The sequence below is a fragment of the Danio aesculapii genome, chromosome 1 (assembly GCF_903798145.1).
Source record: "Danio aesculapii chromosome 1, fDanAes4.1, whole genome shotgun sequence".
Lineage (NCBI taxonomy): Eukaryota > Metazoa > Chordata > Actinopteri > Cypriniformes > Danionidae > Danio > Danio aesculapii.
In genome coordinates, this window is record NC_079435.1 from 28,707,991 (window position 1) to 28,721,960 (window position 13,970).

At 35.8% G+C, this 13,970-nt stretch overlaps 1 protein-coding gene across 1 annotated transcript in view; it reads right to left on the reverse strand.

The window, feature by feature from the left end:
• Positions 1-10,793, reverse strand: part of anos1a (anosmin 1a) — a 44,737-nt gene extending 33,944 nt beyond the window's left edge. The window contains exons 1-2 of the mRNA XM_056458327.1: positions 10,533-10,793; positions 5,417-5,464 (exon numbers count right to left, since the gene is read on the reverse strand). Of these exons, the coding sequence (XP_056314302.1) occupies positions 5,417-5,464; positions 10,533-10,712 (228 nt within the window). The 5' untranslated portion in view covers positions 10,713-10,793. The remainder of the gene's footprint in view (positions 1-5,416; positions 5,465-10,532) is intronic.
• Positions 10,794-13,970: the final 3,177 nt, after the last annotated feature.

Below are 13,970 nucleotides of genomic sequence, written 5' to 3' on the forward strand. Positions count from 1 at the left end.
CTTATTGAAAGGGGTGCTTTTTTCTGAACAACTGAACCTTTTTGCAGTTATTCACCTCATTTTCTATTGAATTATGAGGTATAAATGTTGCATTTTAGTGACATTATAAGAACTAATTTTTGATGGATTATCTTGTCAGATGGTTATCATAACCACACTTTTTGATGTACCAAAAAAATCTAAATGATAGATTTCTAATCATTCTGTAAAATTGCTTACCATACTATTTTATCATTTTAAGTGTTTATTTACAAATGTGCATTTAAACAGTAAGTTTGATATTACAGTTTTATAAATAATGAAAATTTTGAATAAAGAAATATGAAAAGATACTTATTTTTAAAATATAAATTTAATTATCATCTATCATTACACTTTTTTTAGAAACCTGGAAAAACTTATTTTAAATTAAAAACTGCAGCCTATAGTCAAATAACAAACTGGCCAGGACATTCAACTTTCCTCAGTCAGAAATTGTCCACTTGAATAATAAGAAAAATTCAAAGATAATAATAATAGTCCAACTATTGGTCTTTCAAACCACCCAAACCCACCTTGGCTACAGGCCTGACTTTTTAATTTAACTTAATAAAATGTTTAAAGAGATGATTAGTTAATAATATATTTTAATAGCAATAAATAATTTATATTTATATATATATATATATATATATATATATATATATATATATATATATATATATATATATATATATATATCCTTTTTTTTTTTTTAAATGATGTGGTGCAGAACAGAAAATGATACCTGGGTCTGAAACATGCAAAAAAACACTTACATTGCATCCGGCACCAGATTATAATAGGGCCCTGTGTGTATAAGATCAAATTAGTAAGGACGAAAAAAAAACATCCTACAAATTAAAAATAAGTAAGCAAAAACGTAAACTTACTATTAAACTACTATTGCTTGCTAAACTATTATCACTATTATTATTAAAGTGGAACTTAAAAATGAAAATGAATGAAAAGTGCCAATTTGTGGCAATACATTTCAATCAGTGTAAGTTGCATCACATTGTCTGACTATCACATTATCAAATAACACACATTTCTGTTAAGCTTATGAACCGATGATGATTGATTAGAAACCTTTAGATTTCACTCCAATGAGTATTGTGTGCAGACACTCACTGAATTAATAAATGGCTTAATATATGGCCCATTTGTTGCATAATAAACAATACATGTTCTCAACAAAATCTAAAGAGGACAAATTAACTGAAATCTCTGATCTAATGCAATTTTTGTCATAAAGACCATATGCAGGCATTACGCAAATATTTTACACTAATATTACGTTATGATCTATGTGCATCAACAATAGATTTGAAACTGGCATTACAAACGACTCATTGGCAATTCAAAATTAGATCTTTATTTTAGGAGTCAATAAATATATTTGCTGTATACTTTAATGTATAAAACTTTGTAAACCTTTTACATTTACAGACATCTACATTACACACTACATGAAAGGTAATATTCAAAAAAAGCATAATTGGGCACTTGCAAGAATCCCACCCATGTCTGTGGCTAACATTCAGACAAATTACAGTTGCTTTAAGGAGGTTCCAGGCTTGTTTAATCTACCACTGAGACACTCGTTTCGCCAGCCTCAGCAAATTATGTAGAGCAACTGTAATTGAAATCTTGCCCATGTCGTGAAAATTGCTTGCACTCTCAGTTTTGCAATTGCACCGGTGCTGCAGCACTAATACTTGAACCGGCAATTAAACTAAAGGCTAAGAGAATTGTCAAGGCGCGCTAATTATTTTGCTGCCATTTGAATATCAAATGCCTAAAGGCCACATGCTGCTGAAGCATAAAACTATTCAAGGGCAGATCTTAGATTTGAGGGCCGCTTGTGTATTTTAACATTTGTAGTGTTGTACGAAACTGAGGTATTGATGTATTTTGTTCCATCATCCTAATCGCTTTGAAGAGTACTTCAGAGAAGAGCTTTCCAAGTGCTGTCTAAGTAGTTATTATGACACAAAAAGAGCTGACGAGAGGGGGCCACTCGGTTAAATGTTAATTTGAAGCCAGCAGTCTAAACAAAAAGCATCAAGTTAGCTACACAATTTGGAACAAAGGAACATCTAAGGAAGTATCAATGATTGTTTGTTTACATATGCTGAATGTTAATGCTAGTTCAAGAGAAAAAAAAAATCAAGAAAACAGCTGCAGTCTGCTTTGTCAGCTTTTAATCTGATATGTATGTTTTGTGAGGTTTGAACAAAGCAGAATTAGTAATATTTAGAGGACTGTTCACAACACAAGCCAGTAGAAGTTAATGGGGTCTGTAATTGTAGTGCAAAACACCAATGTTATGCAAAGAACTGAGCCATATCCTTATATATCCAGGTCAGAGACTCATAAACAAGTTTAGTTTGATCAAAGCCATAAATCCAATGGGCCATATTTTAAAGGGAGTTTGCTGCCAAATATTTGCACAGAGCAAGGGATTTCTAATAAGAAACAAAATGCTTTTGATTTCTTAATTGAGGAATATGTGCTTACAATGATGGTCAATGGTCAGCATTAGAACGATTATGTAGGCTAATAACTGACTTGACTGGCTTTTTGCATAATATTCGTGCATTCTTTAACATTTATAATTGCAATACTCATGAGGGTATGGCTTAAAAATTTGTTTCTGCTTAAATGCAAAGTGTAATACAGCTATAAAAGTGTTTGTTTATGTTTTTCATTTCCTGGAAAGGGTATTTTTTTCAGAACAATACTCATTGTTATATACTTTTACTTGAAGACACTCAGCCACACCCACAAAGGCATTCAGTTAGACGATAAATGAATAGCAAAAACTTATTCAAAACAAGACTGATGACATTAAAAACAATAATGACATCTAAAAATCTAATTTACTTTTTTACTAATTTATTCTTTTTTATATTTAAAGAGCCCCTATTATGCATTAAAAATGTCATATTTTGGTTTTGGGGGTATCCAACAACAGGCTGATATGCATGTAAGGTCAAAAAGCACTTTCATTGTCTTAAAATATGCATTTATTTTTACCAAATTATCCCAACTACTCCCATATGATTTGTTCAGCGATTCATTTGTTCCCAAACCACTCCTTAGCGTGATGCTAATCTGCACTGATTGGTCCGATGACTCAGTCTATTGTGATAGGTCGACTGCATTCAGTGTAAGACAGAGAGAAATGCCCACCACGGCTTATCACCAATTTTGAAGTAGTCAGAGTGCAGAGTGTATGTGTGAACCCAATGCAGGAGTGGATTAAAGCAATGCAGTAAACACCAGCATATTGCTCTATTCTTAACCATGACACACATTCAGTATTAATCCACACAGCGGCAAAAGCTGAACTATTTTGAAACCTGACTGTGTGCAAAAACAGCTGACGGTGGCCATAGCAACGACAAATGGCAGTGGATCGCGAGCTCACAAAGGCATTTAAATCCGTAAACAAAGCGGCATGTTTTCAGCGTGGCATTAGACGCGATATGAGAATATAGTTAACCAGATACAGTACAAGCAGTTACAAGTAACAAAACACAATTAAATACATAATCTGCAAGCTAGAGAAAATAAGGAGGCAACCATTTTAATCGCACTTAAGTTACTTACACTTGTGAAAGGGAGCAAGGAACTGATCCATGAACTGTGCATTGTAAAGATCCTGTCAAGCTCTAACAAAGTCCCATACATCAATCGTCTTTTCTGATCCTTCTTTTAACAAACAGCCAATGAATCCCATGTTGTAAGCATGTAGATTGCTGAAGCACTTATCAGAAAAATGACAAGAACACAGCACAAGTCTGGGGCTATAATGCTGAGGTATTTTTGCAAAAATAAACTTCAACCACTGACTCTTCAGCCTCATCTTTGGGTAGGGAAAATACACTAACTTTCCCTCACACTTAAGAGCACAGCCTCTATTCGACTTGATTCAACCTCTTTTTCTTTCTAGTGTTTGTGGGCAGGCCAGGAGATTCAATTTTCATGGGTATGTGTGTGCAAAAAAAATGGGCGGGGCTTGAGTTCCGTATCGACGTCACGCTGACATGGCTAAGAATTGGTTACCCCGACAATTTGAACCACTCTGAGTCGACTCTTTTAAAGATGAATCAATAGTTTTAAACATGACACACTTTCAGATTTAAGCCTTAGCTGGAAATTTCACTTAACTTAGAGCTGTGTTACACACTGCATGGAAGGTCATTTTCAAAAACCCATAATAGGGGGTCTTTAATGTGTACATGTAAGAATAACATAAATATGTCTGAATGACATTTCATTTTATTTTGATTTTATCTTTCTGAGAAGTTATTCATATAATTTCATTTCTATGTTCATTAAGCTAAATGCATTATTACTGAAAGGCGTTTTTTTTTAAAGCACATTGTCCTAAACCTCTCTAACTGAGCCAGCACAATGGGCAAAAACAGTTTAAAAGGGATTGTCCTTGTTTGAAGCCAATGGAGGAAACTCTCTAGAGGATGCAGTAAAAATCCATGAACCAGTTGGCCAAATGTTTTCATGGATCGCAGAAGAGAGGTCAAAACCCTGGCTGTTCCAATGAACTTACCCCGAGGGTGATATGAAAACACGTGCTGCACTCTTTCCAACCATATGCACACATACATCAATGCATTAAAGATCTCAAATCCTTAAAGCCTCTCCTCAAGCCATGAAAAGTCTGCTTATGCGCTTAACCATGACATGAACAATCATGAACTGTTTTGAAATATTTCAAAACGTCCAGATGTACATTCAATAACGCTTTCTGCGCGCCATTGTGCGGACTGCGAGAGCTGGTTGATATGTAAAGGAATGCATGCGCAGAGCATTGAAAGGAAAGCAGCCCTCATCTTGAACAATACATCAAAGGGAGCTTTACATAATACCACAGTGAAATGTGTGGAAAATCTGCATTGGCAACATGTCAGCTCTATTCCCCCTGTGCTACTGGCATATTATTGTTATTTAATGACTAGGCTGCTAGAGCATGTTAATGTCCTCATTAGGAAAAGTGGGTTGAGTTCTTTACTGAAATTAGCATTCTGCCTTCAAGTGAAATGAGGAAAAGACGAAGAAGAAAAAAGAAAAGTACACCGGCTGTATAATATAATCAAAACACATAGCCTTTCAACTCCATTTGTATCAGTCTCATTACAGATGTGACCTCTAGCTTTACTTGTGAATCATAATCTCATTTCTGTATGACAACCAGCTAGCACGGATATAATAGTCCAAGGCGATGGCTGACAAATACAGTAGCTTTTAAAATGATGTATGATGTCATTACGGGAGGTGCACAGGCATACCAATGTTTTACAGTGACAGATCTGTGTTGGCTTTTATGTCAAGCTGCTGTGAAATGCTGTGTAATTTTGACAGAAATTACCTTTGCACACTGTTTATGGCTCTGACACCATCCAAGGGATCCATTACTCTGTGGACAGAAGAGACAGATGGAATTGCGTGTCAGAATGCTGTAATCACCAGTCACATCAGACAGGCTCATTTGAATCCTGCTATTTTAATGTGCCCCTGCTGAGCGGAGAGGCATTAGAAAGGAAATTTCCTATTATGAACGCATTACTCTTATTTAAAAACACCGCCCTGACTACAGCAAAGTAAAATTGCTCATAAGCCAAAACAGTCGGTTCACATCCCCTCCCTTATTAAGAAGACCAGCCAGAGCACCTGAGCACCGAAACATCAGAAAGCACTCATCAGCACCAGGAATCACAGCACTTGTTTGCATAGCAGATCTCGGAATGTTCCCTAGCGTGTCAGGAGTTGTCAAAGGGTTTCGCTTATCTGAATAACGCTGGTTGTTTTAAGCTTAAATGCAGCGTGTTTGATTGGCAGACCACAGGATTACGCCCCTGGCCAGTCTTGTCAGCTTCAGAATAATCGGTGCTGAATAGCACAATAACAAAAAAGGATAAAACCTTTATGATGCACTGTGTATTTTATTGCACATGGTGGGGACTCTGAAGTAACCACAATATTATCCCTGCCAGATTTTGTGACTATGCCACTATGGGGAATAGAGCAACAAAAAAATCCATTTTGGCCTGTGGTAGGATCAATGGATCAAGCCGGCAGCATAAGCACGGCTAGTTCACATGCACATAAGGCATGTGCTCACATCTGAACTAAACACACACATTCTTATTAGGTATATAGGGCATAAATAAACAATTATTGGACCAATATAAAAGTATAGATAATCTTTATTTTTTTTATGTTTTTTTTTTTCAAGTTGGCATCAAATGACTTTGAATGTTTTGAAGTTTTCTCCTTTCATGATTTTTCTATTTATGGTATTTTTATTTAATTACATTATTTATTTAAAGTCTGTGTGAACTGGAAGTTGCTGAGACTTTTATTTCAGTATAAAATGAAATGTATGAAATGTAATATTGGGAAGGAGGTGGACATTTGTGCACATTTCCTCATAGCAAACTAATGGTAAGATGAGCGTGGTTAAGAATATTGTGGCTGAATCTGTCAAACAGACAACAACAAAAAACCATCACCACTCCAAAGGTGGAAGCAAAATATCAGACTTTTATCGAAGATTACCAAAACAAACATTTATTTTTGCTCATTAACTTGAAGAGAGTATCTAAAGAATAGCAATGTTCGCTAGTAAAATGAACACTGTAAATTTGGATTTTCAATATAAAATAGGCTTGGGCAATGTCGACCAATTTGGCATCATACAATGTCTAATGTAAAATATTCCGATAGACGATGGCATCATCGTTGTAGATGGCAGTGAATTAATTATTTATGAATAATTAATTCATAATGAATTAATTCTTTGTAGCCTACCGTTTCAACTACCTGACCCACATGGTCTTTGTTTTACCCATAACCAAATCATAAATAAATAAAGAAAAGTTACACGCAAATTGCCACCTGTCAATCACTTTTTCTGCAGGACTCTGGCATGAATAGGCAGTGATCTGTGTCGTTATAATGGCATCAACACACTTGGTTGGTAAGAAAGGACCAACAACCAACAAGACCAACCAACAAGAACCAACCAACAGTATCTGAGTTTTTCGCTAAAATTACTAAGTACAAGCGTGAAAGCGAAACATTGAAGCAGTGTACTGACACTGTGACACGTTACCTGATAGTTTCAAAAGACAGAAGAGTCGATAGATAGAGACAGGATTAATTAAATATCACGTTTAACAAATATAGTGAGACGCGATCCAGCGGTACATCTTTGATAAACTGCCAGACGCGCACTACTCTCTGAGCTGACTGCTGGAGCTCAGACGCTGCAGCGCATGACAGAGTGTTTGTGTGTGTGTGGTCACGTGATGTGCGTTTTCAGAGGTATAGTGTAGACGGAGGGTTTTTCAGAAATGCTAGATGAAACGCCAGTGTGGACGTGGATCGTTTTCGTTCTAAATTGTCATTTTAAACTAAGACGTATAAGTGTAAACAGGGCCTAAGTGTGTATTTTTCACGAGCAGGTTACTGCTGCGATTGGGGCGGGTAGAGGATCGCGATGTCGGCTCAGCATCGTGATGGCTATCGACTATCAACCCAACCCTAATACAAAATATAATTATATAGATTATATAATGATATATAAACACATGCTTATTCTCAAAAATGTATTCAAGTCATACTTCATACATTTTTTTTTCTTTTTTCAGGGGGTAAGGTACAAAGTTGTTTAAATGTGTTTTAAAGGTACTAATAAAAAGCCAAAATGCAAGCTAATAAACACCTTGTTAAATATACTTCAGCTTCACCCCATTTTTTATTTAAATTGAATAAAAGTATTTTATTTAATTGATAAAATATGTCTCCAAGTACTATTGAATACTATTAAATAGTCTCCAAACTACTGTTTACCGTGAAAATGCCTTTGGTATAAGCGAAGACTGACGATCGACAGACCAAACAATGCCAGTCAAACAGGATATTGAGACAGCTGAAAGATTTGTGTATTTCCACGTAACAATCTGCACTGTGCTGACAGATCAGACAGTCTCTGAACCACATCAAATGCTCTCTAATTTCCCATAATCATTAATCATCAGTGATAGCACCATGTTATGCCTCGCCACAGCATAACTTGACATTCAGCTAGGCCCTTTCAAATTAACCCATGACCCCGGTCTCCATTTGATACTAGAGGAAGGGGGATAATTGCCAAAATGGCTTCCCCCCCTCTCGGGAAACAGAGTAAGTGGGCTTTAGGGATGTGGACACGAAGACAATGATCGGCAGATATGAAAAGCATTCATTCTGGTTTAGTCCCTGCTTGGACAGCGGAATGAAGGCAGCTGTTCAGTAACACTCGCTGCTGTTTGAGCTCTGGAACGCTTTGAACGCATTGTGAATTCGGTGCTGAGACAATGAGGAGCTTCTAGAGGCCAGTGTCTAATTTGATAGCATCTCCAGATGGACAGTTTGCAGTAGAATAAAGCATTTGATAACAGAGACTGATGTGCATAGCATCCTTCTGCACTGATGTCTGGCCCAGATAACAACAACACCATCACTGTGATGAGCAGGCAGGCCATCTGAAGATTGGAGATGATTTAATTTTAATGGATATATAGATCCGAGTGATTATTTTAATTGGACTTCAAAGGTCAGTCTAAATATAGGCATTGGTTCATTATGTTTGCTCATATAGACTAATTATATAATACAGTATTAGTATGGATTAATATAGACTGTACATGAAACTATAGTAAAGGGAAAAACTACACTGTAAAAAAAAATCACTTATTAAATTTCAGTGAATCAACAAAAAAATATGTTAAAAACAAATCATTAATTATTATTTAATTATAATTAATAAATCATTTGACACTGAATAATGTTTGTCACACTCATTTTTATATGATATATTTAACAAAATTGTTGCAATGTTGTAAAATGTCTTTATCATTTACAGTAAAGGTTTGCAAAGAATTTGACTATCTAGCTTTCTATTTCTGGGTTAGATGTCACTACAGACTCATGATAAGTATCAGGAAGGACATGAGGATGAATATAATCACAGTAACAAGGGAGTTTGTTGATAGCGGACAAAAACTGCAGACACAGGCACAAAAGATCCCCCTACACATGCCTATGCACAGACACAAACACACACGCGCACACACTCACACAGAGGAAGTCTTTAAAACACACTCTCCTCTTCTACATCCCCACCCCCCGTACCCTCCCACGGCCTGTCATAACCAACATAAACAGAGAAGCAAGAAACTTTAAACTTCTAATGAAAACCCCGACCGCAGTGTTGAGACTGAGGCTGGCAGAGATTTGTACAGTTGTGCCTGCAGTTTTCCCATTCTGTGCATGTGTTTGTTTATAGACTGGGCTTCTCTGAATGCCGGGTTAGGCATTCAAAAGGGTGAGTGAGTTTTGTATTCATTAATTATGCTAGAACTCTCCAAATAACCATCAAATAAGCAAACAAAAGAGATGGTGTAGAATCATGTTTCGTAAAGACACAAACGGTAGATGTCTTTATTTAATGTAGAGATAAGACAACAAGTCACAGAAAATTCATTTTGTAGAATTATTATTATTAATATTATTATTATGAAATATACAAAAAGATAATTAAATAACTTACATCTGAAATACATCTTTTTTTATTTAGGAAATATCATTTATGTAAGATATTATTATTATTATTATTATTATTATTATTATTATTATTGCTGTTGTTATTGGTTGTTTTTATTATTGTTATTATTATCATTGATAATGACTAAAGGACTACATAGACAATGTGTGTATATATAACAAACCATCATTATACAATAGGTTGCCTAATTACCCTAACCTGACTAATTAACCTAATTAACCTAGTTAAGCCTTTAAATGTCACTTAAGCTGTATAGAAGTGTCTTGAAAAATATCTAGCCAAATATTATTTACTGTCATCATGGCAAAGATAAAATAAATCAGTTATTAGAAATGAGTTATTAAAACTATTATTTTTAAAAATGTGTTGGAAAAACTCTTCTCTCTGTTAAACAGAAATTGGGGGGAAAAAACAGGGGAGCTAATAATAAGACTTCAACTGTATATATATATATATATATATATATATATATATATATATATATATATATATATATATATATATATATATATATACTGTATACACACACACACACATACACACACATACATACATACACAGTGAGAGAGGGAGGAATTTCTAATCAATTTACAATTAAATTTCTGTATTTTATAGCCAAAAAATCAAATGTTTCTTCACCATTTTGAGATAGCCTGTCCAGAAGTGAAACAATAATGACACTAATATCAATAACACATAACTCTATAAATCAATCAACAAAAAATAGTTCATTCACAACATGTTTATTCGAAATAAGTAATAAAGTATATTATTTGATTAATACGAAACATGAGCAATTTATAGATTCAAAACTGACTGTACATTTAGGTATGACATATAATAAGGTTTTCTTGACAACTTTTTCCTTCCTCACCTGGAAATGTCTTGGCGAGAGAGCGATGCGCGTGCTGTGGAGGCTCAGGCACCTGGCGGCGCACCTCGTCCGGAAAATACTGCCAAGAGCTGAAGACGAGTCCTGTCTCCTCATAACCACCAACCCGCCGTTTAATAACAGTATAATCCAAATGCACAAACCGTTGAGCCCGTCGCGCATCTTGACGAACAGTAAGTGCTCTGTTTGACCGTCTACTGAAGAGCGTGAAAGTAAAAGTGGATGAGCAGCAGCAGGCGCTTGATGCAAATAATGAAAGTTCAATGAGCGCGTGTGGGCGGGGCTTGCGCACAGACTCGCTCTGCAATTGGACAGAGAAAGAGCCGTGAGACGTGCGAGGATCAGGTGCAGCGACCGCACACAGCAGCTGTTCGCTGGAGAAGATACTGTAAATGCCCTCAGTGGATTGCTCACTTCACGACTGAATGAAACCAATGTTAAAGTGATGCTGTAAACAAATAATAACATTTTCAACTGGATTATAGTCATTTTTTTTTAGAAAATGTGAATTGCCCATTCATCTCCAATTAATAGGAGTTAATAAATTAAAGACCTTTGCCACTGCTGCCATCTTTTGGTGACAGATATCAAGAGATTTTTTATTTTTATTTCTTTTATTTCTTATTTTATTTCTTTATTTCTTATTTCTTTTCAGAATGAAAGAGGTTTTTTTTTTTCTTTGACTTACTTTCCCACCCAAAGTACTGGGCTAATTTGTACCAGCGCTTTTAACATCTCCGTCAAAATGCCATTCAAGACACGCATTTTCCACTCTGTCTTATTTGTGTTGTTGAAATGCAGCTGTGCACGTGTGTGTCCCATAGAAACCCCACAAACCCTGAGCCCATCAGGGGGGTGCAGGAAGCATCCAGGGAACCCCACAACTATTAAAAGGTTTCACTGGTAGCTGAGAACAACAACACTTTTATAAGTGGAGCATTTAAAACGACCACTAACATGTACCACAAGGTATCTCTAAACATTCTGGCAATAGGCCCTCGCCCAAGGAATGGAGAAAATATGACGTGTTGGAAACACTGAACGAAATGATGTGCTTTTTTCACTCTGTCAAGCGAGCTGCTGTAATGAACTGGGCTTCACAAGGGAGATCCCAGGGTGTTAACGAGACGCCCGTCCTCCTCCCTACTGCCTTTTATGAAGTAGCGAAGCTTCCTGGTGTTGTGGCAGCTGTGCTGTCAGCATTTTGAAAGACTGCTTTTTTTCTTTTTTCTTTTTTTTTTACAGGTGAATCAATGCCCTCCATCAGCAAGTTGCGCTAAACATCAAGTTGGTGGTACAGTAGTTATCAACAATTGGCTATTATATCATGCTGAGTCCCAGTCAGCTCTCCAGCTTCCTATGTTGTGAATCAGTCCACATACCAACCCAGACAGCATCTGACTTCAAGGCAGATCCGTTTTCAATTTGTTTTCAAACAGTCACATCCATTCCATGCCTTTAATACGGATCCAGACCATACTCACAGATCACTGAGCTGTGCTTGACGCAAACAGTTGCAAAACGGATCCGGGACATAACTGGCTAGCTAGCAAAAATCATCTTGTCTAGATCTGGGCCAGGTAGCTAGGAATTTCTGGGCCAGTTGATCTGTGAAACGTACATCGTGGACACATCTATTTGCTGTTTGTGTTTACATCTGGAATATATGTATTAGTGCATGAGCTCATTTCCAAAACATATATTAGCCATCAAATTTCAGACATTAAATAGACATTTAAAATATATATTTAAGCTGTTTGAATTTTAAAAAGGCCTTTTTAAAACACTTATCAGACATTTGAGAACAGCAGATGTTTTCCAGACCAAACAATCTTAAAATACATCTTGCAGACACTTATGTGTGGTTTGCATGAATTTGGATCCTGGCTCATTTGGGTTTGTTCTAGTTTCAGCTTTAAACATCGCATTCATATACCACTCTCAGACTGCTAGCTGGAACACAACATGGAACACAAAACTGGAAATACTTCAGAGTTTTGAAGTTGTCGTTTGATTGGCTGAATTGGACACAATTTTCAAGAGACCTGTTGCATTCTTTAGGAAAACACAATTGTCATGAAAGCAAACCAAACTGTTGTGTTTACAGCTTAGACATTAGTGCTTATTATGGACTAATAAATGCAAACTGAAAAGCTTTCAAAAGTACACTGTAAAACCCAAAAAAGTTAAGGGAACCATTTGAGCAAACCGATTGTCACGAAACATTTAAGTTCTAAAACTAATCCTAATGAGCACTGTGAACTTAATCTATTTGAGTAAATGAAGCAATTTGAGCACAGTGAAACCCAATAAATGAAGAGAACTCAATCCAACTGAGTATTGTAAAACCCAATAAGTTAAGGCAACTCAAACCATTTGAGTAAAAAAAATCTATATGAGTACTGTGAACTTACTCCATTTAAGTTGAAGTAATGAGATATTTAATTAACTCATTACCTTCAACACTGAGTTCAAAACTCTTTTCAAACGAGTGAAACCTTTACTGTTTTCAAACGATTAAATTTTAGTAAATTTTAAGTTAACTACACTCATTTAATTTGATATAGTTGACTGTTGGATTTTACAGTGCATGGGTAGTTCATGCCAAATATTATAAAACAGGTCCAAGACTTTTATGAACTGTTATGTTACATTTCCAAGCCCCTAATGCTATATGTTTACATATTGAATCAAATTCATTGGTCTATATGTAATGCACAACCATAATTTAAATGTAGATCTTAAGTCATATTAATTCAAAGTGCACACTTTTCAAAATACAGGTACCATGATAAACCAAAAATGCTGAAAAACTTTTCCTAAGCAATTTTGAAAAGTTTCACATTCAGATTACAGCATTGTCATTGTCAATGGATCTGTAAAACAACTAATGTTCCATACATGCCAGGCCAGTAGGTGGCAATGTCTTTTTAAACACAAATAGTCTTTAAGTCCTCCAATCAGCATTTCCAGATGTACGATAATTATCATATTTGTTCGATAATTTCGACCTCAGTACGATGTACGATCAATAATGGAAAAAATTCCTACAATGTACGATAATTTCTGAATTTTATGGCATTTAAAAATTGATTTCATTGTAATCTTAGGGCTTCTATCCTTATTGATCTAGCTACATCTTTTGTCTACTGACTGTGAGGAAAACGTGGAGTTACGCATGTTTTCTATCTCATCTTACGTTACATTTTCTCAGCCAATCAATGTGGAGAATGTCTCTCTCTGCGCGGCCATGCTTAGGTCAGTAGTTTTCAGGTTGAGGTCAATCGTTTAAGCAAAAAAGTGAAAAAAAATTAGTGCTGAAGACAAAGGTGAGAGGGACAGGGGAGCTTGCCCTTGATGTTCTCGTTTTCCCCCATTCAAACGCGTCACGTGAACGTGTTTTTCTAAAGTTAATCTCAT